We start from the raw sequence: 17529 nt of genomic DNA, 5'->3' as shown, positions 1-17529 counted from the left end.
GGAAAATACCTTGCATAAAGCAAAATATTTTTTGTAGAACATTTAACAATATGAAATTTACAACAGGAGCATGTTAACAAATGCATGTTCAAACGTGTGGGAATAGTAAATATCTTTACACGGGCTAATCAATCCTTCATATTACATGGCTAAAATTTTAAAATATATCATGAGGGCATTTACAAGTAAAATACTGCCAACTAATTTAAGTGTTATATTTGATTCAGTACTACGAAATATTCCATTATAGAAAAAGAAAATGTATAGTGAAATTAAAGTGTGCTAAATTATATCTATTTCATTTATTAGGCTACTTTAGAGCAGTTCGCCAAGAACCAGTCCAATTTGGAGAAATAGGTGGTTACACACAGATCAACTATGTCCAATGGTATGAATGTGGAACTACGATACCTGGAAAATGGTAAATGTGCTACAGTAGTGATGAAAGATGCCTTCTTTTCCATCAAGGAAAAAGAGTTGGAAATTTTATAGTATTTGTCCCACTTAAACCTTTTGTTTACTATGTATAGAAATTAAAAATGGAATTAATGGCAATATTAACTGTTTATTAATAGGCTGCTTACTATATTTATCAGGTTCTACAAAGTCATTTAAATAAAGATACAGGCAGTAACAGGAATTTGGGAAGCTGGCTCCCTGCTCATGTTATTTTAAGAGATGACAGTTTGTATGTTATTTATCACAGTGTTGTAATAAATGTTTTGAGGCACTTTTATGGTAAACTTAAAAGTATAATGCATTAATTTTAAATATTCACTTTTATTACCTGTTTAGGTAATTTTAGAAACCTCTATTCTTCCTCCCTTTATAATTAACCTTAACTTATTGGATCAAACTCTTCTTCAACAGAGCTGAAAATACAATTTTCCCATTATTTACATAAACCTCAGATTAGAAACAGTTGAATGAGCTTTTCTGGAAGAGCTCTGAAACCTCGTCTAAACACACAATCAACTATTTAGTGGAGATATATTTGTCAAGACTTGAGTGGAATAGGCAAGTTTCATTTTAGCAGTTCTGCATCACTTGTGCAAGTCCTGTTTACTTCAGATTTATTCTTCTCCCGTCAACCTATGCTCTAGTATGGATGTACTTTTTTTTTTTCAAACTTAGGATTTCCACTGTCCCTTGAAATAACTGTGTGTCTTCATTTAATCTATTAACATGGTCATGTCCCTAGCCAAGTTGTAAAGCACTGGTTCTGATGTTTGAGCATAAAAGAGTAAATGAACAAGGTCTATAATAATGTACAGGATATTTGCTATATATATTTTGTATAAAAGACATCTATGAATGAATGCAAAGGGGGATATTTGTTATAATTCTGTTTTGTTTTTTTTCTTAACTCAAAACTATAAAGACAATCTGATTAAATAAAGACTGTTCCTGGGGGAAATGGGGTAATTCACTGTGTTTAATGTCTTCTTTATTGTTACCCTTATTACAAAAATGCCTCAATTTTCCCCCTCCAATGCTACATACATTTTTTTTTTAATTTTTCAAACATTAATGAACTCTGCAATAAAGAGATGTAGTTTTTTTAAGAGACGTGTTTTTTTTTGTTTCTGACTATTTACATCACTTAATTTTCTCCTATACATGTTCACATCCCTTATACGAATGAAAAAGAATCCTTAATTAAAGTTTTAAGTTAATATGGAATTGCATGCCTCAAATCCTAAAGCACATTTTCATCACATTTTTAAATTGATTGACAGCTAGTTTTATCTCAGGTTAGTTTGTCTTTGAGGTCTATTTTAAATATGAGTTTTCAATGTACTGGTTTTCTCCTGGCTCCGAACAATCAGATCCCTTCAATAGCTCAAGCAAAAATTCTCAAATTTTTTTTATGATCGTGGAATACTTTGGAATAATTTTCTGATGAACCTACAAGATCCCTTCTCAGAAATGCTTTTAAATAAATAAAATAAAATGCATAGAATCTACACAGGAAAAATACAGGTCTCAAAGTATTTAAAAAATAATTTAGAGTCCCTGTGCTAGAGAAAATTTTATGCCTTTTCAAGAGCTTTGAGACAAAATACATGTAAAAAACACATAAAAGAAAGCTAATGCTTCTGACTTCTCCCTAAACAAGTACTATACCACTGTCTAGATTAAGAACAAGACAAGTAATGAATTCAATCATTTTATTAGCCACTCCATGTCAATGTTACCATTTTTACATAATACCTAGTTTTTATTTCAAAGGGATCTAATTTAGTACATCATGTTAATAGTAAAAACAAGCCAGAGAATATGGCTAAATCTTAACCAACCTAGCATTTTAATATCCTCTGGACAAGGCAAGCTAGAATTCAATCACTTTATACACATTTAGAGTAGTGTTTCAAAATTTAAAAAACAAAACAAAAAACTAGGAAGCTGATACAATTTAAAGCAGGGGGAAATGAAGATTTATTTTGATCTTTTATTCCAGCAAATTATACTTTCAATTAACAGCAACAATGATACCATAAAGAATGCTCTGCCCATTATTTTTTTTTTTTTTTTGGAGTTTCTGAAATTTAATACAAATTAAAAGTAGATTGAGTCTGTTGGGATGGAAAGTAGCTAACAGCTGCATTTACCTGTAACATAATCAATAAGCAGCTGATGTTTCCCTATCGATAACCAGGTCCAGGCTGGGTATAACCCTGAGTAAAGGGAGGACGGTTACGTGCATAAGGGTTGGGCCCACTTGGAGGAGGGGTCATAGTACTTCCAGGAGGTGGAGTATAGCCCGGTCTTGGTTGATAGGCACCTGGCTGACTTTGAGCCATTCCAGGTTGAGAGGCAGGGGTATAACTAGTAGGTTGAGAAGCTTGAGTAGTGTAATTCTGTGCAGGATAATTGCTCGCCTGGTACTGCTGAGGAGGTTGAGCAGGCAGTTGTTGAGGCTGTCCAGAAAAACCAGGAGCTGGGGGCTGGGAAGTCGGTTGTTGAGCATATCCTTGGAACTGTTGAGGAGGTTGGGGTCCAGCCTGCTGACTGTAGCCTGGTAGAAAAGTAAAAAAACAATATATTTGTGTGTACATGTATATAAGTAAAATGGTTTCACAAAATCTGATTAGTAACTTTTACCGTAAGAGTCAAAATGCCTTTCTAGTCAGAAGGACTGTGTCCATAGATCCAACAAATTTTAAGACAAATAAATCACAGGCATTTGTAAAAAAAAAAAAAAAAAAACAGGCACAGCAGCAAATTACATGTATTATTTCAAAAATCAAATTATTATCTAATGCTACACAGCAGATGCACTTGCAGAAACAGAAAACTCATTTTAACCACAATTTTATTTTGTAAGCTGAAGCCACAGTGTTCAATTTTTTTTAGTTCAACCATTATAGCATTTTAGAGAGAAAGAAAAGATTAATTGAAATGTCATAATAGAGTTAAGTAGGGAGAACTACATAAAAGCGATCTCATATAAAAATCACGTTTTCTAGTACATTCTTCTTAGGGGTGCACCTGCAGAGTGTTTTTTAAAAATAATATATTGCAAAATTAAGAAAAGCATTACAATGCTATTGGGTGCATTCTATAATGGCAATGAGGTCTTGCTTACTCTTTCCTGTAAGTTATAAAAACTCACATTTCACTCTTGCAAAACATTATTATTTTCATAATTCCTGAAACAGTATTTCCCTTTATATTTTACATCTGATATTTGTACCTTTTTAAAAGTTATAATATTTAGCATACGTGCACTTAAATACATGAAAATACTATATCACCCCCATCAACATAGGTATTCATAATTTGCTATGAACATTTTCCCATAGAATGTGATTTTTGTTTTTTTAAAAGAAAAGTCTGCTTCAACTGAAAGCTTTTATCTCTACTATGAAACACACCTGCAGCTACTTGCAATGAAACCTCTCCATTGACTGGAATCCTGTCAGCATTAAACACCAGATACATAAGAAAATTATTAAAATACACACAGCCCTGAATATAAAATAAGGATCGAAGAATTCATTTGAGTATATCCTGAACTCACCTTGAAGTTAGGTTCAAAATTTACTCATGATACTTTTGATAAAACTAGGAAAAACCTGAAAATGGCCAACAGCCAAGAGGACACCATCCACCAACGTGTCAAAAATGATGTCAAAATGTACCAATTTCATATTTCCACAATTTTTGTTTTCCAAGTTGGCTACTAATACTTTCTGATTTGTGTAAATAACAGAAACCAAAGAAAATTGGGAAAGTAGAGACAAGTCTTTCTTTGATTAAAAAAAAAAAAATTTAAAGATTAAAGGTCTCAGAATACCGGATTTTGATTGTAGGCCCCTAAAGAAGCTTTTCTTATAGCACATTTTTCCTTAGTATATAATAAATTTAAAATTTCAAGTATTTTATCCAGGGAGGAAAAAAAAGTTTAGCGAGCCTCTAACTAAATACTAATCAATACCAAAAAAAAAAATCTTGATTTTAAGAGTTTTTTCCAATTATTACTTTAAAAAATGGTTTGACCTTTGTAATCTATTTTTTAAAATTCAGGACTGGGCAAATAACATAAAACACCTAAGGAAGGGAAAAGATTAGACAAAACTATCCACTTTCAATAAAAAGTTTTGAGCAGCAGAGAATGGAGTAAATTCGATTTTCTAGATCGTGCTACTTAATTCAAAAATTTGAGATTTGAGATTTTTTAAAAATGAGGCCTAAAGCATCTATTTAGACAATCTATCATTAACTATTTGCCTAAAAGGCAAAGAAGCTAAAAAAATTAATAAACACTTGATTGACAATTCCACTTCAACTCAATTTCTGTAGAGAAATAACACTGCAGTTACTACAGGGCTTATATCCCAAAGAGATCATAAAGAAAGGAAAGAGACCTGTATGTGCACGAATGTTTGTGGCAGCCCTCTTTGTAGTGGCTAGAAACTGGAAACTGGGTGGATGCCCATCAGTTGGAGAATGGCTGAATAAATTGTGGTATATGAATATTATGGAATATTACTGTTCTGTAAGAAATGACCAACAGGATGATTTCAGAAAGGCCTGGAGAGACTTACACGAACTGATGCTGAGTGAAATGACCAGGACCAGGAGATCTTTATATACTTCAACAACAATACTATATGATGACCAGTTCTGATGGACCTGGCCATCTTCAGCAATGAGATCAACCAAATCATTTCCAATGGAGCAGTAATGAACTGAACCAGTTACGCCCAGAAAAAGAACTCTGGGAGATGACTAAAAACCATTACATTGAATCCCCAATCCCTATATTTATGCCCACCTGCATTTTTGATTTCCTTCACAGGCTAATTGTACAATATTTCAGAGTCTGATTCTTTTTGTACAGCAAAATAACAGTTTGGTCATGTATACTTATTGTGTATCTAATTTATATTTTAATATATTTAACATCTACTGGTCATCCTGCCATCTGGGGGAGGGGGTGGGGGGGTAAGAGGTGAAAAATTGGAACAAGAGGTTTGGCAATTATTAATGCTGTAAAGTTACCCATACATATAACCTGTAAATAAAAGGCTATTAAATTTAAAAAAAAAAAAGAGAGAGAGAGAGAGAAATAACACTGCAGCCATGTACCCGTTATCTAGATAAGTTTTCTCTTTTTCAAAAAAGTTCTTATTGAAGTTTTTAAGAAATGGAACTTTTGTAGCTTTGTAGCAGTATGGTGTAAAAGAAAAAGGCCATGCTTAGGAAAGTGCCAGACATAAGCTATATAGCCTCAACTGACTGGTGTTAAGCAACTGGGTTATCTTGGGTAACCTTACCCTAGATATCCTTACCCAAGATAACCCACCTTCAACTCAATATCCATAAAATTGAGAGTTCAAAGAGATGATCTTTAAGGTTTCGTCTACCTCTAAACATTATATGAATTATTTAATTAAAGTTCACATTATTTTGAAAGAATAAAACTCTTTAAAGAGTTTGGCTTTAAAAAATTACAATACAAGTTCTTAACATTTTTTTTTAAATTTTATTCTATGCCACAGAGAAAGGAATGGCAGCTTATGCAGTTATTGAATTACAGCCAATATTACTATAATGAAAATTTGTATACAACCCAAAAAGTTAAAATCCAGTTTCATCAAATGTTTGAGACTACTAAATTTCACAACAAAACTGTTAGCATCCTTCTTCTTAACAGAATTTAACATATATTTAGTAAATTATCTTGTATTCAACTGCTTCATTATTCATAAAAATAAAAAATTAAAGCCAGTACATGTCTCCCATAGTCACTATAGATTTAGAGCTAAATGGGACACTTGAAGTCAACTAATTCCATATTACCATTTTATAGATGAGAAAACTGAGGCCTAGAAATCTTAAATCATAGAGCCAGTAAGGGGCAGAACCTGTATCTGAATTCAGAAATTTTCATTTCATATCCAATGCCCTTTCTACCAAGCCAATGTTCCAAATTAAATCAGACATAAAGCTAGTATCTGTATAAAACTTAACTTCAGCTTTCCATTAATCATTTATTAAATAAAAATAATATCCACTTTTAGGATCATTAATGTGATTAAAAATACTTGTTAAATGAACCCTTTCAATCCACTTTATACATATAACTTCTGTTCAAGTATCCATTATTTCAAGAAATTTGTTAAAAATCTAATAATTATACAATCTGACCCTTAGGTCATTTACTAAGATCAATTTTTAAAATACTGGACTATTGGAAAAATCAAGAACATTGGCTTAATTGTGACAAACCAAGAGATTTAATTTAGATGAACTTATGGAAATATCTGACACTGACAAGCTGAAATGGATTTTTCAGAATATAAATATCAGGTCATCTAAGATTAAGTTTTATAAATCAAAGAATAGAGTAGGGGATAGGGGACTTCCCTTAACTGATTTATTTTGTGACAAGTTCTTGTTGTTCTTAAATCCAAATGGTTCAAATTACAATTATTTAAAACATTAGAAATTTGAAAAAATATATTAAAAGTTCTTGGCCAGAATAATTAAGTACCAAGTAGTGTTATTTATATATATATATATATATATATATATATATATATATATATAAAATCAAATGTAAAATTCAAGTAGTTAACATCAGATAACATTGAAACCATAATACTTCAATCCCTTCTGTCAGCTACTTACCTGAATACTGCATACCATATTGTTGTGGAGGTTGAGCCTGTGGCTGCTGAGTACCATAGCTGGCCTGTTGTTGGTACTGTTGATACATCTGACCTATACATTAAAAGAATAGAATTTTAAAGTCCAACAAATATATTAAAAATATTAATAGTTAATATTTTCAATGCTTTCATCTCCTTTGAATCTGAAAACACTGTAAAGGGTAGTGTTATACCCCATTTTACAAAAGAAGAAACTGAGTCTTAGAGAGTTGTTTGAGTATATTGCCTAAAATCTTAAAGCTAATAAAAAGGCAGAACCTGAATTTGAATTCAATCCAAATCAAATATTCTTCCCAAGTAATTTGAGCCCTCTTCACCTGTTCCCTGAATTACTACACTTTAACTGTCTCCTTGCTTTATCTCTATCCTCACTCCAATCCATCCTGCACACACATATTAAATTGTTTTACTTCAAAACAAAGCTCTGACCACATCATTACTCAAACTCTAATTGTTCCCTATTGCCTCTACTGCAGAATACAAACATCTTGTTTCAGCTTTTAAAGCTCTTCATAAGCAAGCCCTACTCTACCTTTGCAGCCTTATTCCCTCCCTTGATACATTCTATGTTTCAGTCAAACTATGATTTCACCTGTGACATTCCAGAAAGATAGGGATTACTGATGAAAGAAGCAGCGTATGCTATCATAGTCCTATCAGTTGGCTTTGCTCAATTTTTTTGTTGTTATAAGGAAGGGATCAATGTTAGAAGGGGAAATCAACAGTGAAAAAACAAAAAGGCAACAATAAAACTAAAACATTTAATTAACTAGAATAATATGTAAACAACCCTATTTTCTTTATAATTTTGATTCAGGTATTTGGTATATGTCTTGGCTAAAGTCTTTTCAAAACATCTGTGTCTAACAACTTAGTAAACTTGGTACTTTAGTTTGAAATAATTTTTTTTTAAAGTATTTTAAGGGTTTGTTTTTTTTTTTTAAAAAGCATCTTTTATTGTAAGAAATTGTATAATATCAATAAAGGTATTTTCTGAAGGAGACAAACCTATCAATTTTGGTAACAAATCTATGTTCCCTAAAAATAAAAAGCTATTAGTATTTATAAAAAAAAAAAAAATTTTTTTTGCACAAACAAAATGAATGCAACCAAAATTAGAAGAAAAATAAAAAACTGAGGGGTAGGGTGGGGTGTTAAAACAAGGATCTCCTGACTATGAACCACTATACAGAATTCCAAGTCCCTCTATTTTTGTCCAACTACATTTTTATTTCTTTCACAGGTTAATTGTACACTACTTCAAAGTCCAATTCTTTTTGTACAGCAAAATAACTGTATGAACATGTACACATATATTGTATTTAACTTATACTTTAACATATTTAACATGTATTGATCAATCCTGCCATTTGGGGGAGGGGGTGAGAGGAAGGAGGGGAAAAATTGGAACAAAAGGTTTTGTGAGTGTCAATGCTGAAAAAGTACCCATGCATATATCTTGTAAATAAAAAGCTATAATAAAAACAAACAAGCAAACAAAAAACAAGGATCTCCAATAAAGACCTCATTTTCCTTTTTTTGGATTCAGGAAGATTTAGGTTTTTTCCAAAGTATTTTTTAATTTATTTAGTATTTTTTTCCCCTGATACATTCAGAACAAATTTTTTACATTTGTTTTTAAGATTTTTGAGTTTTAGGTTCTCTCTCTTATCTCCACCCACAATTAAGAAACCACATGTGAAGTTATGTAAAATATTTCATAAGATTGGGGCAGCTAGGTAAAAAGGTAGATAGAATACCAGCCCTGAAGTCAGGAGGACCCGAGTTCAAATCTAGTCTCAGATACTTAACACTTCCTAGCTATGTGACCCTGGGCAAGTCACTTAACCCCAACAGTCTCAGCAAAAAAACATAAAAACATACGATCTCCCACCCTAATGAAAATAAAAACTCTCAAGAAAAATTAAACTAAAAATAAAGAGAGATAGAGTAATAGAGAATGCTTCCATCTGTATTCAGACTTGATCATTTCCTTCTCTGGGTATGGAGAGGATTTTTCATCTTAAATCCTTCAAAGAAGGTATGGATGACTATACTACTGAAAATAACAAAATCTTTTACAGTTAAAAGACCTCATTTCTCAAAAAAAGAAAAGAAAATCTACTGTTCCAAAACACATAGAAATCGTTCCATGGCACTAATACTTTAACAAAGTCACTTTCAATTAATAAAGGTATAAAGCCAAAGTTCCTACCTGCCATGTATGCTAAAGACTTAAATTCTTTATCAAATAAAAATCTCAAATCCTTGCGATGGAATAATTGCACTATTATTAAGGTTAGTATAATTTTGCATACTGATTTCAGGTTTTAAAAAAAAAGGGCATTTTAAAAACCATCCTTCCAACTGTTTTAACAGATTGCAAAATTTTTGCAACAGGAATTTTGTTAAGTGTTATTTATGAGGCTTTTATAGATCTAAAGTGCTTTAAATGTGATTTTCACATACCACATTTTTATTCTGATTACATTTCTGATTCTTTGAATAGTTATTTGCCTCTACTAATTTATGCTACTCTAGTAATTTTAATGCTACTGTTCTGGCAGTTAGAACTGGGTGAGAGAAGGAAAAGAAGAAAGTCCTAAAATCTAAGACATGCTAATAAATCACTCCCTTACCAATCACCAAGTGTCGATTCTCAAAAGTTTACCCAGATTTCAAGCTAGTAGTCAACGGAAAATAAAATGGTCCAGGAAAATACATGAGTATTTCAAAAGTTACACAATGATCCAATGCCATAAAAAAAGAAAATCAAAGAGATTGTTTCCTACAAACTTACCCCTCTTTACACAATGAAAATGAAATATATACTACCACCTGGGCCTTAAAATATATAACTAGAGCACCACCTGGTGTTTTCCTATGGAACCTTAAAATAAAACAAAAAACTAACACATAAACAAGTATAAAATAAAGCTTTTAAATCTATTTATGTATGTTAGCTAGTGGTGCTCTGAACATATTACAAATATGATTCTCATAATTTTCCATTTTAAAACTGTGCTTAAAATTTCAATAGACTTGTGATGGAAAGAGCCATCCACATCTAGAGAGAACTACATAGACTTAATATGGATCAAAGCATAGTATTTCCAACTTATTTTTGTGGTGTGTGTTTGCTTTTTTCTCATTTTTTTTTCTTTCACTTTTGATCTGATTTTTCTTGTGCAACATAAAGAATATAGAAATATGTTTATAAGAAATGCACATGTTTAATCTACACTGGATTGCTCACTTGTCTATGGGAGGATTTTGAACGGAGGGAGGAAGAAAAAGTTGGAATACAAGGTTTTGCAAATGTGAATGCTAAAAACCATCTTTGCATGTATTTGGTAAACTAAAAAGTTATTTTAAAAAATAAAAAAATAAAACTATACTTAATTTCACAATTTAATTCTTATTTTTTACCTTCAATCTGACCTGCCTGTGTTTGAGCTCCTGTATATGGAGGCTGTTGTGGCTGGACACCTGGTGGATGAGCTGCAGATGAGGAGGAAGCAATGCTATCTGGTGTTCCAGAACGTTCTTCTGCAGGAGCACTGGGTGGTCCTGAAGAATGATGAAAAGCATAATCAACAACCTAGCATAAAACTTATAAAGTAGAAGCTTAATATTTTCTTAAAAGCAAGTTACATACAGAAAGGGGGGGAGGGGGAGAATTAAAGCAACTATATTTCAAGCTTAAACCACAAGTAAATTTTTAAGTGTCATATTAGAATATTTAAAATGTCACAAAACTGGTTTCAGTATACCGAATGGCTCCTCAATGGAAGAATTATAGAAGAAGGTAGCAGACAAAAACTGCACAGGATTAGAACGGTTTATATTTTGAATCAGTGGATGAAATATTCACACTAATAATATCACAGGTTTGTCTAAGAACCAAGTATTCCCTCCCTTCAACTCTATTTTTTCTTTACTTGCTATTTTTCAACAAGTTCCAGACTGCAAATGAAGTCTCCAATGCCAGTGAGCAAGAAGTTGATTGTACATTCCTACAATCTCCCTGTAAGAATCAGCAGCTGCTATCTAATGTTATTATCAGTACTATTCCAATATTCATCTTTTACAGTCCAAAGGAAATTTAGACTGAAAATATCAAGTGGAACTCTGATTCCAAGAAGCTACTGAGAAAGCAGGAGCATATCTCCACAGATATCTAAAGGAGCCATCTCTACTTGAATGTTCCAAAATTGGGCACTAAACATAGATAACAATCTATCTCTCTTTTTTCCCTTCCTCACATCCCCCAAAATCTTGTTCTAAATATGCCACTAGGTTGCCTTACTTAAATAAATGTATGTCTGACCGTTCCTTTCAACAATACAGAAAAGCAGTCATCCATACTAGCCCAAGCTGTGTACATCTTCCTTGAAATTCACCATAACTTGCTGGAGACTTTCTTCAATTTCTCTAGACATTAAAAAGGTACCAGAGGAACACTATTCATTTGTCATCCCTCACCCTCAACAGAACCAACCAACTTACTCATCTTATCCTACTTTTTCCTGCTAACATATTTTACTCCTGTTCTCCTTCAAACTCCATCCCTGGTTACATGCTACAGCCATGTGCCTTTATGCAAAATTCATTTTTAAGTCTTTGGAAACAATTGTATTATATGTTTAACAGTCACATAGGAAGACTATAAAATGTTACTAAAAAGTTATTTTCATTTTCATGGGAAACTGAATCATTAGAAGAAATCTGAAATTTCCTAAAGACAATACTACCTAATGTCCTCCTTTTAACTCTGGATTTAACTCTTTGTCATTTGTACTGTCTGTCCCAGGTATACATTCTAAAGCAGGGTCATAATCAAACAGATATTCTTTATTTATTTGGCCTTTCCTGTGTAGATAACCAGGTCCAACAACTTTTGAGTGTCTAGGAAGCTATTAACTACAGCATAATACTACTCCACAAACAGAAGCAGCTGGAGGACCTCACTGTCCTCTAAGAATTCTTCAACTTGGATTGTTGTATTCTCACCCACAAATACTTTAGGAAGCTCATCAAATGTCACAAAAATCACTAAATAGGGTTATGTCAGTTGTTTCACCTTCCAAAAAATCTTGAACTGTGATGTAATGAAAGTAACTTGTTAGGAGAGATATCAGAAGGTGGAATTTAACTCTACTAAATCAAATGCTTTTTCATTATCAACAAAGCTTTGTGGGTTCTTACATTCTCTACCTTTTAAGATACTGTAAAATGGTAAAGATGTAGTCCAGTGTGGAATAGTACTTGGGGAAAAAAGTCTGCATTTTTCCCACTAAAATCTTCATAAAGAATATCCTCAATTCATGCATGGGTTAAGTTTCAAAGACTTTGTATAGACAGGAAAACAGGCTTGGAGTTGGTAGCTATGGCTATAGTCAGTGATTTTCAATACCAAAAAGATCCAAAATTTTTTCCATGTCTTTGGTACCCTTTTCTCCTTCATATACTTTGTAAATTGACTCCTCAATGTGTCTTCACAATTGTGTTGCCCTCAGAATGTTTCTCCTCTAAATACACTTGATTTAGTCTAGATGCTTTTCTTAAGTGCAATTTCAACCTCTCCTGTAAGCATATTCAGGATTGCTGGAGTCCTACTTCGAAAAAAATTTATAAGCAGCAACAGTTCTTTTATTGATACCTGAAAGTTATTTTTTATTTTATTGTTTATTCTGTATGTATAATATATGAAATGGGATTATACAAGAGAGAATTGTAAAAAGTTATTTGGAAAAGAGGAAAAAAAAAAAAACTACCAAGATGTTTTTTAACCTGGGAATTTGATTTAAATATTGAAGTGCCCCCAAAAGCAAAACACAACAAATTAAAATTTTCTCTTGTTATAATTCTAAAGTTCTTAATTAGTTCAAATTTTAATCAATAAACAAATATTTATTTATTAAGCACCTATCATGTGACAGGTACTGCGGTTAGCACAGGTAGTAAGGAAACAAAGACAACCATGAAAAAATCCCTGAATTCAAAAAAACTTACATTCTATCAGCAAGAACAACATGTACATATAAGTAGTTACAAAATATATATGAAATAAAAGGTATTTGGAGGGAAAGGAGAGGAGGTAGAGAAATGGAAGTACTAGCAGCTAAAGGTAAAAAAAAATTCTCATATAGGAAGTTGCATATAAGTAAACTCTGAAACAAGGTAGGGAGTCTAAAAGACAAGTGAGTAGAAGGGTGCATTCCACGCAAAGGGGGAAGGGACGGTCCAAAAAGGGGGGAAAAGGAGGCAGGAGGGCCAATAATTTGCACAAAAGCAAAGTGAGAGGAGATGAAATATGGGAGCAGGGGAAGTGGGACAGCCAGTAGATAAGTTTGGTGGGATCACATACTGTGTGAAACAGAGTAATGTGTAGAAAAGTCTGAAAAGGTAGACTGGAGGCAAATTGTCAAAGGCTTTAAATAACAAGCAGAGGAGTGTGCAATTAATCTTAGGAGCAACAAGGAATTACTAGAATTTATTCAGTAATGGAGCAACATAGTAAGACCTTGACTTTGAGAAAAACACGAACAGCTGCATGGAAGATACATGATAAAGGGAGAAACTTGAGGCAGAAAGACTAATAGTTAACTTGAATAGTTTAGGAGAAAGATGAACCCTGAATAACTATATGAGTAAAGAGAAAAAGACATATGGAAGAGATACTGTAGAAGTAGAAACAATAAGATTTGGCAACAAAATGGATATATCTAGTTAGGTAGAATGAGGAATCAAAGATGACATTGTGGCTGTGAACTTAAATAACTGGAATGAATGGTGGTATCCTCAAAAAACAGGCAAGTTAAGAAGTGATCTGGGAGGAAAGATGTGCTCTTTTCTGGACATGATGAGTTTAAGAAGCCTGTGGGGACACCCATTGCCACAGGCAACTGCTGATGTGAGACAGGAGGTCAGACATATAAGTTTGGATATATATAGCTCTAAGAATCACATGTAGAAAAAAATGACAATTAAATTCATGTGAATGTATGTGTTCACTAGGAGAATATAGAAGGAAAAGATAAAAATAGATCTCATGACAGAGTATTAAGGGTATAGAGATGATGATTCCACAAAACAAAACAAAACAACAACAATAAAAATTGATAAAGTAGTAACACATATTGGAGGAAATCCAAGAGAGAACAATGCCAACTCAGAAAGTATCTCAGAGGAAAAAGTCGACAATGCAAACTACTAAGGAAGAAGACTAAGAAAAGGAACTTGAATTTGTCAGTTAAGGCACCAATAGTTCCAAAGAATAGTTTCAGTTCAGTGAAGACGTCAGAAAAGTCAGAATGCAAGGGGAAGATGGAAAGGAAGGGAAAAGAAGAGGAAGAGAGAGTGTGAAGAGAAGGGGAAAGAAGGAGGGGGGAGAAAAGGAGACAGGGAGAGAGGAAGACAAAGAGACAGAGAGAGAGAGGCAGACAGGGAGAGAAAAGATCAAAAGAAGCACAAGTTCATAGATAGTTTTTAAATTTTACCTTTAATAAAACATGTGTTCTTACCTGAAACCTGATCATCTGTAAGACCAAAGGCTGACATGACATTTTTGTTGATTTCATCTTGATTTTTTAATGGATCAAAAGCAGACATACTTGCTGCCATCACTTGGGTAGATTGTTTGCCTGAAGAATCAGAAGCAGTGGGTTTTTCTTCCCTACTATCCACAGTATCTAGATTTAGAATAAGGAAGAACAAAACTCATTTTCAATTTAAACAGAAATAATAATATAGGTATAACATTATTAACAATCTCTGATTAATAAAGTTCTAGGAAAGAGAAATAGGATAAACTTTTTACTCATTTTTTTAAAAAGCATATTTTGGATCATAGAATTTGAGGTGACAAGCACTATATGTGGACCATCTCTCTCATTTTATAGAGATATCATGTGCCACAGAAGTGAAATGACTTGTCCAAAGTCACAGACCAGAATCACATGACTAGTATTCTTCCCACTTTATCATATTGCTTCTAAAAGTTTCATAAAATGATTACAAGTTAATTTTGAAGAGTTCAGTTTAAATTTAAATCACAAGGAATCACACCAGATAACTGTAGCAAATCAAAGACACTATACATTAAAGAAGTTTTTCTTCTATGTTTAAAAAAAAAAAAATCAACAAATAAACATTTTGAGTTTATACTCTACTTTTTTCCCAAGAAGGTCAGAGCCCATGTCCTCAGTGAGCATTTATTCTTGCAACTCATAAAAAATATTATTTATATTTTATATATGAAAAACTGATGTGCATGCAAGCATGTGTACACATACACAAAAACACTAGTAGCTGGCAATCACTGATAATAACCTTTTAGTACCCTATGGTGGGATAAAAACAAATTTATAAGCAGCAAGAATTTTGTCAAAGGAGAGTAGAGGTCAGGACTTTTTTACATTTTATTACACAATAACTGAAATATTGCAATTTTTAAAGATTATTCATTAGTCTTTCATTATTACATCACCTTCTATACTGCACAGAAATATTCTACCTTAAATCCCATTCAATATGGTTTATTACTGATAGGAAAAGAAGGGTCTTATTGTAAAACTATTCCACCCATTACAATCCGATTACACAGTCTATGTAGAATACCTTTATTACGGGGAGGCCTCAGGATATTCTGATAAAAAATTGCAACCAGAAGTTACTGTAATTGACTAATCAATAGAGTTGATTTCTAAGTACTTACAGAATATCTATTATGTGTTGTATTGTTCAGTGAATGAAATGTTCATAAAACAATTTTTCTTTACCTTGATAGAGGCATTACATATAATACATGTAATCTGAGAAACTATAGACAAGTTACTTCACCTTTTAGCAATGTTGGCAACTAAGATTATGTGTGTTTATGCATGTAGAGGTATATACAAGCATGGGTGCCATTTATGTACATATGTGTCTATATATGCATTTATGTTTACATGTTTGTAAAGAAGGAAGAATTTTCCATACCAGGAATTCCCCATAGATAAACTCATGCCTAGATTAAAAAAAAAAAAAAAAAAAAAAAAAAAGGGTAGCTGAGGAGACCAGTGTCTCCTTAGTATAAGAAATGGATAATCACAAGTCAAAGAAAGGTTTACAACATACCATTTTCAGGGAGACTGGTGGAAGGTCCAGGTTCACCAGGTGGTTCTAAACAATCCAACAAACGATTCACTTTGTTTCTAAGTTCTATCAGTTCTCTACGGAGATATTTCACCTGACTTGATTCAAGAGGCCTTGGTTGTCCATTAACTGCAAAGGATATATTAATTAATTTATTTAAAATTAATAAAAAGTATTTTATACAAGTGCAACAAATATTAGCATCATAATATAAAATCCAAATGAGTGTTTTAAAATAAATAATTCCATTTAAAACATTAAGCCATAATCATGCTAAGTATCTGTGTTGCATTGGGTTTTATTCTATGACCTTAAAGTTTTAAAACTTGCCATTTGTTAAAAGCACATTAGTGTTGTAGATGTTATATACAGAGCTTATATACGGGCACCATGGAGACTAGACCTGTAATTTCAGTTATAGGGAATTCCTAGATGAAGAAACTCCCTCTACTAATGCAGGTCAGCAACTTCTCTGTTATTTTGACACTAGAAGAGATGAAACAAATATGAAATTCTTACAGATACAAATGGTGCCCAAAACAGATTAAAATATAATTAGTAAATATTTCACAAAATAAAATAAAAATATGATAAAATACAGATAATATTAATATGTGTCCACACAAATCATAACATTGTTTAGTGGCCCTTGTTTTAATCCAAAAACAAGTGAGCTAGAAATTAAGTTACTGAGGATGACAAATATATGACAGAGGCAGAACTTGAATCCAGGTCTTCCCAGCTCTAAGACCAGCTCTCTATCCATCATAACAGGCTGCTTTCCCTCTAAAGAAAAGTACTTTTCAGCTCTTGTTTTTTAAGTAATTTTTGTTTATAATCAGTTACTTTTCAAAAGGAAACTGACACACACAATCCCAGTGAAAGCATATCAGTCACAGATCATGTTCTAAAGAAGAAATGGAGGCCACTAAGCCCATACAGAGAGATCCTTGAGAGTCATATACTGATTTAGAAAACCACACATTAATATAATCTGTTTTATTGTATTTTTATATATGCTGTTATAAATTTCCCAATTATATTTTAATCTGGTTCCAGTTATACTTAAAAGTGTCATGAGATGTGGTCCAGGGCCTATGTTTAACATATCTGGTCTAGAGTAATGAATCCATAGACTTAAAGCTCGGTATAGAACATCTACAAACACTAATGTGCTTTTAACAAATGGCAAGTTTTAAAACTTTAA

The 17529-nt window shown here is 32.5% G+C and overlaps 2 protein-coding genes across 15 annotated transcripts in view; one reads left to right on the top strand and one right to left on the bottom strand.

The window, feature by feature from the left end:
- ABI3BP (ABI family member 3 binding protein) overlaps window positions 1-458 on the top strand; it is a 265382-nt gene extending 264924 nt beyond the window's left edge. For all 11 annotated transcript variants that reach the window (XM_031959587.1, XM_031959589.1, XM_031959590.1 and 8 more), the window contains one exon: window positions 310-458. In XM_031959587.1, the coding sequence (XP_031815447.1) occupies window positions 310-425 (116 nt within the window). In that variant the 3' untranslated portion in view covers window positions 426-458. The remainder of the gene's footprint in view (window positions 1-309) is intronic.
- Window positions 459-2157: 1699 nt separating this feature from the next.
- The window catches only part of TFG (trafficking from ER to golgi regulator), a 36596-nt gene continuing 21224 nt past the window's right edge, over window positions 2158-17529 (bottom strand). For 3 of the 4 annotated variants that reach the window (XM_031959598.1, XM_031959597.1, XM_031959599.1), the window contains exons 4-8: window positions 16305-16451; window positions 14708-14875; window positions 10611-10751; window positions 7141-7233; window positions 2158-3019 (exon numbers count right to left, since the gene is read on the bottom strand). In XM_031959598.1, coding sequence (XP_031815458.1) covers window positions 2646-3019; window positions 7141-7233; window positions 10611-10751; window positions 14708-14875; window positions 16305-16451 — 923 coding nt within the window. In that variant the 3' untranslated portion in view covers window positions 2158-2645. The remainder of the gene's footprint in view (window positions 3020-7140; window positions 7234-10610; window positions 10752-14707; window positions 14876-16304; window positions 16452-17529) is intronic. The other variant, XM_031959600.1, reaches the window with a different exon arrangement.

Source organism: Sarcophilus harrisii, chromosome 3 (genome assembly GCF_902635505.1).
Source record: "Sarcophilus harrisii chromosome 3, mSarHar1.11, whole genome shotgun sequence".
Lineage (NCBI taxonomy): Eukaryota > Metazoa > Chordata > Mammalia > Dasyuromorphia > Dasyuridae > Sarcophilus > Sarcophilus harrisii.
The sequence above is the reverse complement of the archived record's forward strand: the minus strand, read 5'-3'. Positions and strand labels throughout refer to the sequence as shown.